The 12,485-nt window shown below is 48.9% G+C and overlaps 1 protein-coding gene across 3 annotated transcripts in view; it reads left to right on the forward strand.

Annotated features, from left to right (window-relative positions):
* Positions 1-667: 667 nt before the first annotated feature.
* NF1 (neurofibromin 1) overlaps positions 668-12,485 on the forward strand; it is an 80,153-nt gene continuing 68,335 nt past the window's right edge. For all 3 annotated transcript variants that reach the window (XM_039387169.1, XM_039387180.1, XM_027751517.2), the window contains exons 1-4: positions 668-804; positions 8,318-8,461; positions 9,159-9,242; positions 11,520-11,710. In XM_039387169.1, the coding sequence (XP_039243103.1) occupies positions 745-804; positions 8,318-8,461; positions 9,159-9,242; positions 11,520-11,710 (479 nt within the window). In that variant the 5' untranslated portion in view covers positions 668-744. The remainder of the gene's footprint in view (positions 805-8,317; positions 8,462-9,158; positions 9,243-11,519; positions 11,711-12,485) is intronic.

The raw sequence follows: 12,485 nt of genomic DNA on the forward strand, positions 1-12,485 counted from the left end.
CAAGAAGGAAAGTGGATGTTTATTTGTGTGTTATCCGTGTCTCCTACTTTGTGAGTCACGGAGCGAACACGGAGCGGTGCGACCGGGCTGGGGACGCTCAGCTTGGAGTCACTGCCCGGGCTCCGCTGCCTTGGAGCGGAACACTGAAATAAGCTGATTTATAGAAATGGCCTTTTTAATGTTTAGAAGGTAAAACACAACTGTACCTTGCAGCCTGTGGCAGAAGAACTGTGGATGATCTGCCGAGCACAGCGGTTCGGGCTGAGCCGAAAGGCTGGGTCAGGGTGGGTGTGGGGAGGTGAGGCACTCCCGGACACCCGGGACAGGGGACAGAAGCGGGGTGTGCGGGGGTTGCTGGGTAGGTGATTTCAGGGGACACTTTAGGACCCCGTTCCCGTGTGCGGGGCGGTCACGGGCGGTCAGTGCCAGGGGACCCCCCGCTGCCCTCACGGACAGCCCCGCCCCTCACAAAACAAGCCCCGCCCCTCGCAGGGCCCGCCCTCTGGCCCCCGCCTCCCGCCCTGCCCCTCCCGCGGCGCAGGCGCTGCGCAGGCGCAGGGCCGGGCGGACTCGGGCGGGGGCGGTGCGCAGGCGCAGAGCGCGCTCGGAGTGCCCCGGGCGCGGCGGCGGGGGCGGCGCGCGCTCCCGCTTCCGGTGAGGTGTCATGGCGGGCCCCGCGCGCTGAGGGCCCGACCCCGACCCCGCCCGCCGGACCCGCCGCTCCCCGGGCGGGCGCGGCGGGACATGGCGGCGCACAAGCCCGTGGAGTGGGTGCAGGCCGTGGTGAACCGCTTCGACGAGCAGGTAGCGGGGGCGGCGCCGGGGCCGCGGGCAGGGCCGAGCGGGCCGGGGGCGGGCGGCGGGGGAGCGGCCCCGCTCCCGGGCCGGGGGCGGCGGGGCAGCGCCGGTCCTGCCGCCTCCCGGCCGTGCCGGGCCCGGGGCCGCGCGGCCCCGCGCCCTTTGTGCCGGGCGGGCCGGGCGGGGCCGGCGCTGCCCCTCAGCACCTCCTGCCGCACGGGGGGCCCGGCCCGGCCCGGCCCCGGCGGCTCCGGGGCGGCGCGGCCGTCCCTGTGCCCGGGGTGCCCGGAGGGGTGGCCCGGCTTCCCCCTCCCCGGGTGTCTCTGCTTTCCAGACAGTCCTGTGACACTTGCGCTGTGTGGCCCCTCAGGGAGGGGGGAAGCCCCGAGAGGCAGGTCCCGGGGGGCTCAGGCGCTGCCGCGGCGGCTCTGCCCGTTCCCCTCTGCCCCAGGGAATGTCGGTGTGGAACCCCAGCCCCGTGCCAGGCTCAGCGGGACGAGCAGGGCGTTCCAGCCAGGGCTATCGCAGTGATGGGCAGTTAATTCTCTTTGCAAAAGTCAGTTCTAGTGGTCTGGGGAAAGATGTTGTGAATGGAAAGAAGAGGGATTTGTTGACCTTAGACTTTATATTTCCCTTATCCACCAGCAGGAACTCCTTACTGGGATTAGGGGTTGACTCCTGATGGGGCTCAGCCCGGTGCCTGCACACGGCATTCCCACTCCCAAGCTGCTTTCCCGACCTGTGGGAACCCTGTTAAGGCTGAGCCCTCAGTTCCTGTGCTGTCTGTCTCGTTTTGCCACCCTGTGAGTGCAGCCTTTGTGTGTCACCAGGCCCAGCTCTGGGAGACCCTGCTCGGTGTAAATCCCTCAAACCCAGGGAGCTGCTTCTCCCCACTGAGCCCTGTTCCCGTGCTGCTCCTGTCCCTCAGTGCTCTGGGCACCCACCCTGCACCAACATGGGGCCTGGGGCGAGGAAAACAAGCTGGTCCTTTGTACGTTTATGTTAAAGCTGCTGTAAATGAAGTTCATTTTGAAAAGGAAAAACTTTGGCATTAAAACAAGGCAGATTTTTTTGAATACGCTGTGGGAATATTTGCACAGTTACCTTATTCCCCCCCTTATCTTGAGTCATAGATCATTTTTTCCATAAGCTTAAAAAACATGGGACTGATTATGCTTCTAATAATGCAAGAAAACGTTTCTTTGTGTACTGGTGTTAAAAGGCCCTGGTCTTTCTCCTCTGCTTTGTTATGTATAGTGTGGAATTGGGCTTGCCAAAATCTGTTAGGAGTTACAAACTTCTTAAACCAGAATTATTTTTCTGTACCTTTTCTGGGATGATTACAGATAGATGTAGGGGAGGAATCCCCTCTGGGTAGAAAGAAAGCTGTTCTTATTTTTCAGGTGCTGAAATACTGGGGTTGCAGTGATAATGCACATCAAATATCTAGACAGTCAGTGTCATGGAATGATATCAGAATATACTGAATATCTGCACATTATTTCAGAGGTGATAACGCAGGTTTGAGGTTTTGCATCCCGTGTCTGCCCTAAATGCAGGACCCCTGGATTCAGCACCAAGGGAGCCACTGCCTGTCCTGTCATCAGTGTTTGAGTGAGGAGGGGGAGAAGGGCAGCTGGTGTCAGCCGTGGGTTGTTTAGGTTTGGCTTTTCTGTGCAAGAGAAGACAAACTTTTCCAGGGTTTCTTCCTGCCTTTGCATAGAAGGAAAATGTAACCATCTTTCCCCCAAAATTTATAGATGTAGGCAGGCTTTTCATTCATTTGCTGAGAGCTTGAATTAATTTTAGGGAAGATGAAACACAAGCTGAGAGGATGCTAATCTGTATTGAAAACAAGGGAAATCAGTGCTAGCCAGTCTGCTCTGGCCTGCTCTTGTTTATTGTTATGAATGCTGCTTTAACCAAAATCTGCTTTTGTGTGTACAGTTCTGTGGGCCCAGAATGCCTGGCAAGCAGAGTTTGTGAATTAAGCAGTGGCTGCTCAGGGAGCAGATCCCTGGGGTTGTGCCAGTGCTGCCCTCGCTGTGCTCTGAGCCCACGGAGGGCTCCTGGGGCAGGAGGAGCTGCTGCTGGTACCTGTGAGGCCAGACCACAGTGATAACAGAACACCCAAAGGAAGGCTGTGGGCAGAGTCTCTGTGCTGTACTGCTTATTGTATTTTGCAAAACTTGGGATGATCAGGGGAGACTGAGGTTGCAGTAGCACAAAGAGCCTGGAAATTAGTACATTTCCCTGTGATTTCAGCCATAGCCAGGTCTTTGTAAAATAAAATCATCTCTTTTTTTCCGGTGGAAATGTTCACTTCCAGTTTTATGTGCTGTATTTTTATAGCAGTTTGTGTTATGAGCTGAAATCACAGGAAGGCTGATACAGCAGTGCAGTAGTTGTGAGCTCAGCTGGGGGAGCCTGACTGCCCAAACCATTGACATGTAGACTGGTTTAAAACTATCAGATGTAATAACAGGTATTAATCCTGTATAAACTTGTGGCAACTAAAGTGATTAAAGTGGTGGAGTCCCCGTCCCTGGAAGTGTCCAGGGAACGACTGGACGTGGCACTCAGTGCTCTGGGCTGGGTGACAAGGTGGGGATGGGTCAAAGGTTGGACTTGATGATCTCAGAGGTCTTTTCCAACCTCAGTGATTCTGTGATTCTGATATGCTTTCAAGAAAGAAGCCCTTCATTCTGTGGATTATGGTTCAGGCTCCCTGTCTGTAGTTCATGAGGTAAGATGGCTTTCAGTTAAGAAAATTTTCGTAAAAACTGAAAGTCAGTAGGAATGTTCCATTCTTCCTTTAATTAAGAGGCATTAAATTAAATCAAATATTCCCTCCTCCTCTTGGTTTTTCTCTGCAGCGTTTGAAATCTGTGCGGAATCAGAGCCCTGCCAAAGCAGTGGCTGCGGGTCCCAGTGCTGTGGGTAGGAAATCCCCAGGATAAGGGGGTGTGTTGTGAGGTGTGTCCCGTGCTGTGCTCCCGGGGATGTCCCTGGGCTGGGCACAGGGGGCAGCTCTTCCCACAGCTGCTGTGATGAGGCACATTCCCACAGGGCTCTGGAGCACAAGGTGTGCTGCTTTATCCTGCACTCCACATACAGCTGGAGCAGCTTTGATGGGATTGCTCTCCCACAGTGTGCAGTGTGTTTCAGAAGTGCTGCTCTGCACACAGAGGGCAGAGAAGGGAAGGGCCCAGTGCACCCTGTGCCACCTGAGTGCAGGAAGGAGCTCTCAAAAGCATCCCGGTGATTCCATGGCCCTTCCTCGTTTGACTCGGAGTTTGTGTTCACAGGATGGGTAAAGACATGTTTGGTCACAGCCCCAGCTTCTAGTGAACCTTCTGAAAAGGTTTGAGTTTTAGAGCAACCCATATAAAAACTCTTCAGAATTCCGTGTTCTCGGGAAGGCTGAGCTGGGAGGTTCTTGTGCTGGATGATGCCTCTTTAGCAGGTGAGGGGAGGAAGATACCTGAGGGATACCTGGCTCTGACAGTGCTGATGCTGAGGAGGGAGTGGTGCTGTGGGGATTTTCTGTCACCAGTACATGTGTGTGTTCTGGTCTGCTGGGGGAGTTCTAAGAAATTGTTTGGAAGGATGAACCTAAGTGGATTTCGGGGCTGTTAAGGACAGCACTAGGGATTTTTTCCTGGGTGTTACATTTGTTGCTTTCTCCAGAGTTGGAATCAAAGGCCCAAGGCTCAGATGCATTCAGCCACCTCAAGCTGCTTAGTGAAAATGAGGAGAGAATTTCCTTCCCTGACATGAGTCCCCTGGGATGTGTCTCCCACCTTCCCCTCTCCAAGGGGATTTTCATGAGGTTGGGGTAGCGGGGACAGCGAGAGGGCTCTGTGTGCTGCCACCCCGGGGAGCTTGGGTCTTGGATGTGCTGAATGGCAGGATACCTGTGCTGGTGGGTGCTGCCTGTCCCTGGATACCTGTGCTGGTGGGTGCTGCCTGTCCCTGGATACCTGTGCTGGTGGGTGCTGCCTGTTCCCTGGATACCTGTGCTGGTGGGTGCTGTCTGTCCCTGGGTTTGGCAGGACAGTGATTTTAGCAGTGTCATTCCAGATCCCACAGCACACAAGGGTTATCTGTCAGACTCTGAGTCTTTAATGTTCTTCCAAAGTTGTGTCTTGCACAAAAAAGTTGAAATAGTAACTTTGTTTGAAGTGAGAAAGCACTTAGAACTTGCTCCATAACCTCTGAAAATAACATTAAATACAAATTTTTTACTAAATAGAGATGATTTAACTTTGTGCTCATTTTTTACAAGTTTTAAAGCAAAACCCATGGCTCAGTGTAGCCCTTCCCAAGAGCCTGAGTGCACATCTCACAGACATTCAGGCCTGGTAGTGGTGGTAGTTTCAAACCAATGTCCACGGGCATTTAGCAAGAGATTGGACCTTCCTGCAGACTTGAGGGTACCTGAAATAGGTGCTCATCACTTCACAGGCAGGAAAACCACCCGTTTTTCTTAATAATTAGCATCTCTAACCAAGGGAGGATTCCTTAACAGAACATTTTTGGGTGTCAGTGCATCAGTCTCTAAACTGAGGCCCCTTCCAGTGCTGTGACAGGCGAGCCATCAGGTACCACAGTGTTGGCACTTCTCTACAGCTTTGCATTTCTCTAGTGGCATTACTGAAGCCTTTCAAAGCCAGATTTATAATTTGCCTTTAAAGAGTGCCCAGTAAATCTCTTTTTTCTTTTTTCCCTCTCAAAGATTTAAAATTTGGTGGCTGGGAAGGCTCCAGATTTCATCTCTTCTGTGTTTGTCCACTGCATGACATAAGGCCAATTTTAGACGGAAATGCTGTTGTTGCCTGAGCCCTTTTTGACAGCGTGAGGAGTGGTCAGGCTGGGTCAGGGAGGGGTAGGGGCTGTGGAGCCCACCTCAGTGGGTTGTACTGCCCCAGGGCAGTCCCAGCTCTTTGGCTGTTGCTCCCTATTTCAGAGTGAAAAGAGCTGGAGCAGTGACTGTCCCTTTGCTAACCTGGGCTGAGCTCAGAACGGGATGTGTTCAGGGTTTGAAGCCCCAGTTATATTTAAGCTCTGTGCTTTAAATTCTGTTTCTAATTCAAATAGCTCTACAGGAAACTATTTGTCAGTATTTCTTTTTTCGAAAATAAAATCAAAGGCAATGACAGTAAAATTTCAACCTTTTTCCCCCCAGTGTTTAGATTACTAGGTATTTCTAGAGGAGTGAAGTAGATTCTCTTTGGTCACTCAGCACTGGCACTGCCTTCTGTGAGGGGAAATGAAATGCTTTAGCGTCAGAGTGCACAAAGGAAATAGCTGAGAAATAAAAACCCCAAAATAACAGTGCTAATATTTCCTTTTTATATAGTTTCCTATTTTAAAAGATAGTATAAAAAGCAGTGTTACTTCTAGATGACCTTGTTGTAGTGGCTGTTGTGGCAGGAAGCTCCAGAAGTGTGTAATGTGATTTTTTTCCTCTGGCATGGGAGCACACAGAACTAGATCTATGACACAATTTCTTTGAGAGGCTCTTCTGAAGTGTTTTAGCACTCAGTGGTGTTGAGCTTTGCTGCTGCTGTCAGCACAGAGACTTGAAAATTCAAATAAGAAGTACTAGTAATGGTGAAATTTCAAATTAAATATATCTGTCATCCACCAATGACTTCCAAAAATGTGTTGTAAAATAGCATCTAACAGTGAAAACAAAGCTTGAGTCAAAAGTGGTGTTTATTCTGCTTTTCTGGGGTTAAAATGAGCACATGGAAGCGCCCTGTGCTGCTGTAAATCATCGCTCAGGGAATCCCAGATTTCAGTGGAGATTACCTGGATTGCCCTGTGGTGCTGTGGGAGGGTGTGCAGGTGAGGGTGTCGGACCCTCTCCTGGAGGAACAGCCCTCAGGGTGTTCCTGGAGGCAGCCCCTGTCCCGTCCAGAGCCCGCCTCCCTCAGGGAGCTGCCAGTGCTCCGGGGGTTTGGGCTCTCCTAACCTGCCACTTGCCACTTCTTTGGATGAACAGTCACTCTTAGGAAAGACAGCCAGTCTCCAGAGTGACCCTAGTCCCTGGTACCAAAAGAGCTGAACTTAAACCCAAACCAAAGCTCGGCTTGTACAGAGAGGAATCCCCCCTGGGCATCAGTGTGGTGGAGGCCCATTTCCCAGCCCCAGGACGTGCACTCAGAACTGTTGAGCAAAAGTGTTCCAAGCTGGGTTCTTTGACTCACCTTGCATTCTAAACACAGGCGTTTCAGCCTCTCCCATCACAGCCAGGGGTGTCAGGGGCTTGCAGAGGTGTTGGGGGCTGCTGGTGGGGAGGGTGCCCTCCCCAGAGCCCCCAGCCTGGCAGGTGGCTCTTTAAGCATTTTGCAGCTGTAAAGCTGATTGTAATTCCTTGGAATCCTTCTTTTACCCTCTCAAGTTCTCTCTCTCTGGTAATCTTCCCAAAGCACAAATACTGCACCGTGGCATTTCCACGGAGCTGTCGGTGTCGTTCAGAATACAGGTTTAGCCACAGTTCTAGCCAAAATCTGTTAAAACTTGTAGTAGCAATTCGAGTTTCTATGAATAGGGAATTCCAAGGTCACACTTCAAAACACAAACAGCACAAACTCTGCTGCATTTGTTTGCTTTTAAACACTGTAAACCCTCAGTGAGATGTTTTTCTGAAGAGTCGCCTCTCTGATGTTCTCGGGGCATTTGGGTGGGCAGGGGCAGTGGGTGGGTGCCTGGGAAGTGACTTGTTTGTGACCCCTGAAGAATTTGGGTACGGCAGGAAAAAAAGTGCCCACTGTTCACACAGCAAGAGGAACATCTCGGGCTTGTGCAGTCGCTCTGAATCTTCTCCTGCCTGGAAAAGATATATTTCAGGTCTGGTTTGTCCCACTGGGTGTTGGGCAGGGACAGGTAACATGGGGCTCACAGGTGCTTGAGGTGTGTTGGAAGCTGAGATGCATCTCCTGGGAGTGTTTGTGGGAAACCCCTGAGTCACCACGTCCTTGGGGGCTGCAGGGTCAGTGCTGGTTCCTCCCAGGCCTTGGTGGTGCCTCTTGGCCAGTTCTGTCCTGTGCCAGAGCAGGGAGCACACGTGGAGCCACTGCTGCTGCCTCCCAGCCTGCTCTGGGAGCTCCTGGCATTTTACCTCCTCTCAGGGCCCAAAAGGCTTTTTTTTTTTTTTTCTTGCATGTATTAGCCTTAGAGATTTTTGTTCTTTAATGAGCTAATTTTTGAAATAAACAATCTTTTCTTAGAATTCTGTCTTACATTTTTCTGTTCTTTTGGATTGCTTTGACATTCAGTTTGTAGAAAATTTATCATAAAATAGAGGTTTAGTTTCAATTCAGAGAAAGGAACAGGTGAACTTCAGCATTTTGTTTTATAGATAACTAATGGAAAAATGAATGTAGAGAAAATAAAAACATATTTGCAGTTGTCTCTTGTAGAATGTTTTTCAAGGTTGTTTCTAGTGTGTCACAAATTTTTAACTCATCTTTAAAGCTCTGAAAAAGCTTATAACAGTTTTCTCTTGTAGCTTCCAATCAAGGTTTGCCAGCAGAATACCCACACCAAAGTCAGTACGGAGCACAACAAGGAATGTCTCATCAACATTTCCAAGTACAAGTTTTCCCTGGTCATCAGTGGTCTCACTACTATCTTAAAAAATGTTAATAACATGGTAAGTTTTCTAATTTTGCATTTTTTGGTGATTTTATTCAAGTGGTTGCTATTTATTTGTGTTGTACAATCTGCAGAGAATTACTTGAAATTTAGTCAAACTGTTGCTTGCCTTGTACACTTAATTTTTTCTGTTCTGAAGTTCACCAGCAGCATCTCTTGGAGCCACAGAAAGGCAGTGGGAGCTGGGGCAGAGAAATCCAAAGGCAGGGGGTGGCTAAGGGGAATCCTCTGTTAGTGTGGGGTCTGCAGCTGGGCGGGTGTGAGGTTGGAGCTCTGGGGTGCAGAAGGTACCTGACACTGCCCCGGGGCTCGGAGCAGAGGCTGTGCTGCCTCAGGGGAGGAGGTTTGCCATGGGAAGGTGCTTCAGGTGTCCAGGACAGCAGTGCAAGGAGCATCTGAAGGGCAGGAGTGCAGCAGGGCAAAGGAGCTGCTGAGAAAGATCCAGTTGGGTGTTTTGTTTTTTCAATGGAAAGCCTGGGTTTGGATTTATCACGACAAAAGCTCACTGAGTTTTGGAGCCACGTGATCTGTGATCGTGTGGACTCTCCCCAGACAGGTAACACAACTGGCCAGGCTCTGGCAGTGCTTCTTCTTATGGTTTTTATAGCTTATGTAGCCACTTTGCTACTTTACTTTAGTGCATTGCAAGTCAAATTTCTGTGTCTCAGATGAATCCATATCCTTTCTACTTCTAGAGAATATTTGGAGAAACTGCTGAAAAGAATTTGTATCTATCTCAGCTGATTATCTTGGATACACTGGAAAAATGTCTGGCAGGGGTGAGTAGGCTTGCATAAGCAATTGCTAAGTTGGAATCAAATGGGTTGGAGAGTACAAGTCAAATGCTTGTGTGTCTGTTATTACTGGTACTAAAGTTAAAACTGATCAAATCTATAGCAAAGTAGGATTAATGCCATTTAAAAAATAATAAAGCTTCCTATAAATACATGTAGTTGAGATAATTGATATATTAAAGATTTGGGGGGTGCTTTTTTTTTGCCTAGAATTAGTGACATTTTTTCTGCTAAATAGATTCTAGTAAACTTTTGATATTGCCGGTTCTGCCACTCAACAAATTTGTAGAGTTATAAGTAATGGTTTTTCATTTAATAACTTGATAAAAGGATTTGTAGACAAGTGGACAACTCTACTCAGTCATGTATGAACTGGAGTAAGGGGAGACACAAACCCCAGTCAAAGATTAGAGGTGGTTATGAAGCTTCACTAGATTTTTGTAGGCTTTGAAGGCTCGTGGGGTATCCTGCTCAGTATTTCCTGAGCAGATACATTGAAACATTTCCATCCATTTAAACAGAAAAAGTAACGTGATAGTAAATCATGTTCAAAGTAGCAGATAATTCAGTACAAGTATTTGTTTCCTGCTGCTGAGTTCTCTGCAGACAGTGCTGAGTTTTCTTTGCATTTCTTGAAGCTGTCGTTCGTCGAAGTCCTTTTCCACGTACGTTTCTGTGCAGCAGAACCTTTGCTGGCACTGCTGTGCAGATGACTTCTGCAGGTGTTTCCTAGATTGCATTGCTGGCCCTGTCCAAGCCCTGCAGTCAGAGCTGTGAGAGGCACTTTGCTGGTCCCCGTGGGTGACAGCGGTGCTGGCTGGACACGGGCTGTGCTGGGCTGGGACTGCAGAGCCAGACTGCACTGGGAGCAGCACTTGCAGTGCTGTATTCCTCCAACAAGAAGGGATTTGCTTTTTAAAGCTGTATTCCTGGAGGAATGTCCTGAAATCATCTGAGCTCTTTGCTGTTTCCCTGCACCATTTTTGAAGGTTCTTTCTGTGTAAGGTAATGACCTTACTATGGTTAGACCTGTCAAGCGACCCATCTTACAGTACTAAACCGGTCTGAATAGTTGTGGACTCTTCTAAAATCACAAAAGATCCTGGTAAATACATTTTCCATTTAAACAGCCTAAATTTGTGCTGAATATTTCTTGCTCCCTCAGTTCAAATGAGAGCGGTTTGAGGCAGAATATGTTAAATAAGAGTGAGCCAAAGGTCTGTACAAAGCGTGTTGTGTTCTGTGGTATCTTCAGATGTATTTCTTGCTCAATGTTTCATCAAGTTCTCATGGCAACAGGACTCAGGTCAACTAAGTGGGAGTCTCTGAAACTTCCCAATTCCCTATGGAAAATTCACTGGTAAAATTTTAGAAAGCTTTAATGCTGACCCTTCTGTTAAAACTTGCTCTTAGTAGAGCAAAGTTTCACTTTGAATTCTTTTGTAAATAGTTTCCTTATGTCTCACACTGTGCACATTGGCAAAAATTAGATTTTTTTCTGTTGCAGGGAAGTTAAGCCATTTTTGACTCATATAGAGAAACCTGCAGCAAGAACCAGGGAGAAACACCTCTTTTTTGCTTCATTTTTTAGTATAAAATACTCGCTGTCAAAATGTAGTGACCAAGATCTTACCCAAAAGAGATGTGAGGGTGAATCTTTGCCCTTTAGCCTTCGTGCTCTGCTGATCCTTGACTCAGAGCAGCTTCCAGGGTGCCTTCATCAGAACAAAGGGTGGGTTACTTCAAAAACCACATTAGTGACATTTTTTCTGCTAAATAGATTCTAGTAAACATTTGACATTGCCGGTTCTGCCACTCAACAAATTTGTAGAGTTATAAGTAATGGTTTTTTGTTTAATAGCTTGATAAAAGGAATTGCAGACAACTGGACAACTCTACTCAGTCATGTATGAACTGGAGTAAGGGGAGACACAAACCCCAACCAAGGATTAGAGGTGGTTATGAAGCTTCACTAGATTTTTGTAGGCTTTGAAGGCTTCATACTTGGTGATGTTGATCAGCCTCGTGTCCTCCCTCTTTCGGAGCCTTAGCTGGGAGTGTGGGGTGGTTTGGCCACGCTGGGATGTTTCTGGGATGTTGCTGGGATGGAGAGCAGCCGTTCTGTGCAGCCCCCTGGGCTGCGCTCGGTGGAACCTGGGGCAGATCGGGAGGGCAGACCCAGGCCCTGGGCCTGCTCGTGGCAGATGCTCCAGGTTTTTTGCCTCCAAACCAGAATTCAGTGGAGCACTTGTTTATTTTTAGCAACCAAAGGACACCATGAGGCTGGACGAGACGATGCTGGTGAAGCAGCTGCTGCCCGAGATCTGCCACTTCATCCACACGTACCGCGAGGGCAACCAGCACGCGGCCGAGCTGCGCAGCTCCGCCTCGGGGGTGCTCTTCTCCCTCAGCTGCAACAACTTCAACGCCGTCTTCAGCCGCATCTCCACCAGGTACGGGGCTGGCAGCACCTCCTGGGGCTGGGAGCACCCCCTGCCCGCTGCCTGGGGCTGCCTGTGCACACACTGCAAAGTGCGGTTTGACAAGGTCCTTCTCCAGTGGGGCTCCTGTCAACATTTCCCTTGAGTTCCAGGTTACAAACTGAACCTGTTCCCTGCCTGTTCTGGGTTACTGCTGACATGCTTCCTGTGAGCTGCATTTATTGCTTTTTTAATCTGCTTTCAAAAGTACAGGTGAAAATAAAGAATGAAAATAATTCAGCTGAGTAAGTTGAGTAGAGTTCTGGGTGCAAGGTGTCTTGGAAATAAAAGAATGCTGAAGCTAAAGGGTTGTATCCCTTTACTTACAAATTTAGAGGGAAAATTGGAGATTGTCTACAGCTCTACTGGAGCCCCCAGGCTGTTTTTCCTGTCTAATTTTTCCAGCTAGGAGGCTTTTATGTTAAATCTGTCTTATGCCTGAAGGGGACAAACAGCTGGGCTGTTTGTTAATTGTGGGAAAAGACCCATTTGTCTTCTGACTGACTTGAGTTTCACAGCACATTTACTGTAAAAATAACTGGGTTTTCTGCTTTTCTGAGTGAGAAAGGAGACAAGCACAAAATTTCCATCTATTCTTTGCTGGTTTTGCCCTGTTCCAGATCCTTCTGATGCTTCAGCATTTGTCAGTCCACTACAGTGGTGTTAAGCTTTTTATTCCTGAAATACTTTGATGTTTCTTGAAAGGTGTTTGAAGCAGCTTAGCTCTTGTCACACAGTATATAACAGC

Source organism: Pipra filicauda, unplaced genomic scaffold (assembly GCF_003945595.2).
Source record: "Pipra filicauda isolate LSUMZ 115617 unplaced genomic scaffold, ASM394559v2 scaffold120_size2142806_pilon, whole genome shotgun sequence".
In the NCBI taxonomy this organism is placed as follows: Eukaryota; Metazoa; Chordata; class Aves; order Passeriformes; family Pipridae; genus Pipra; species Pipra filicauda.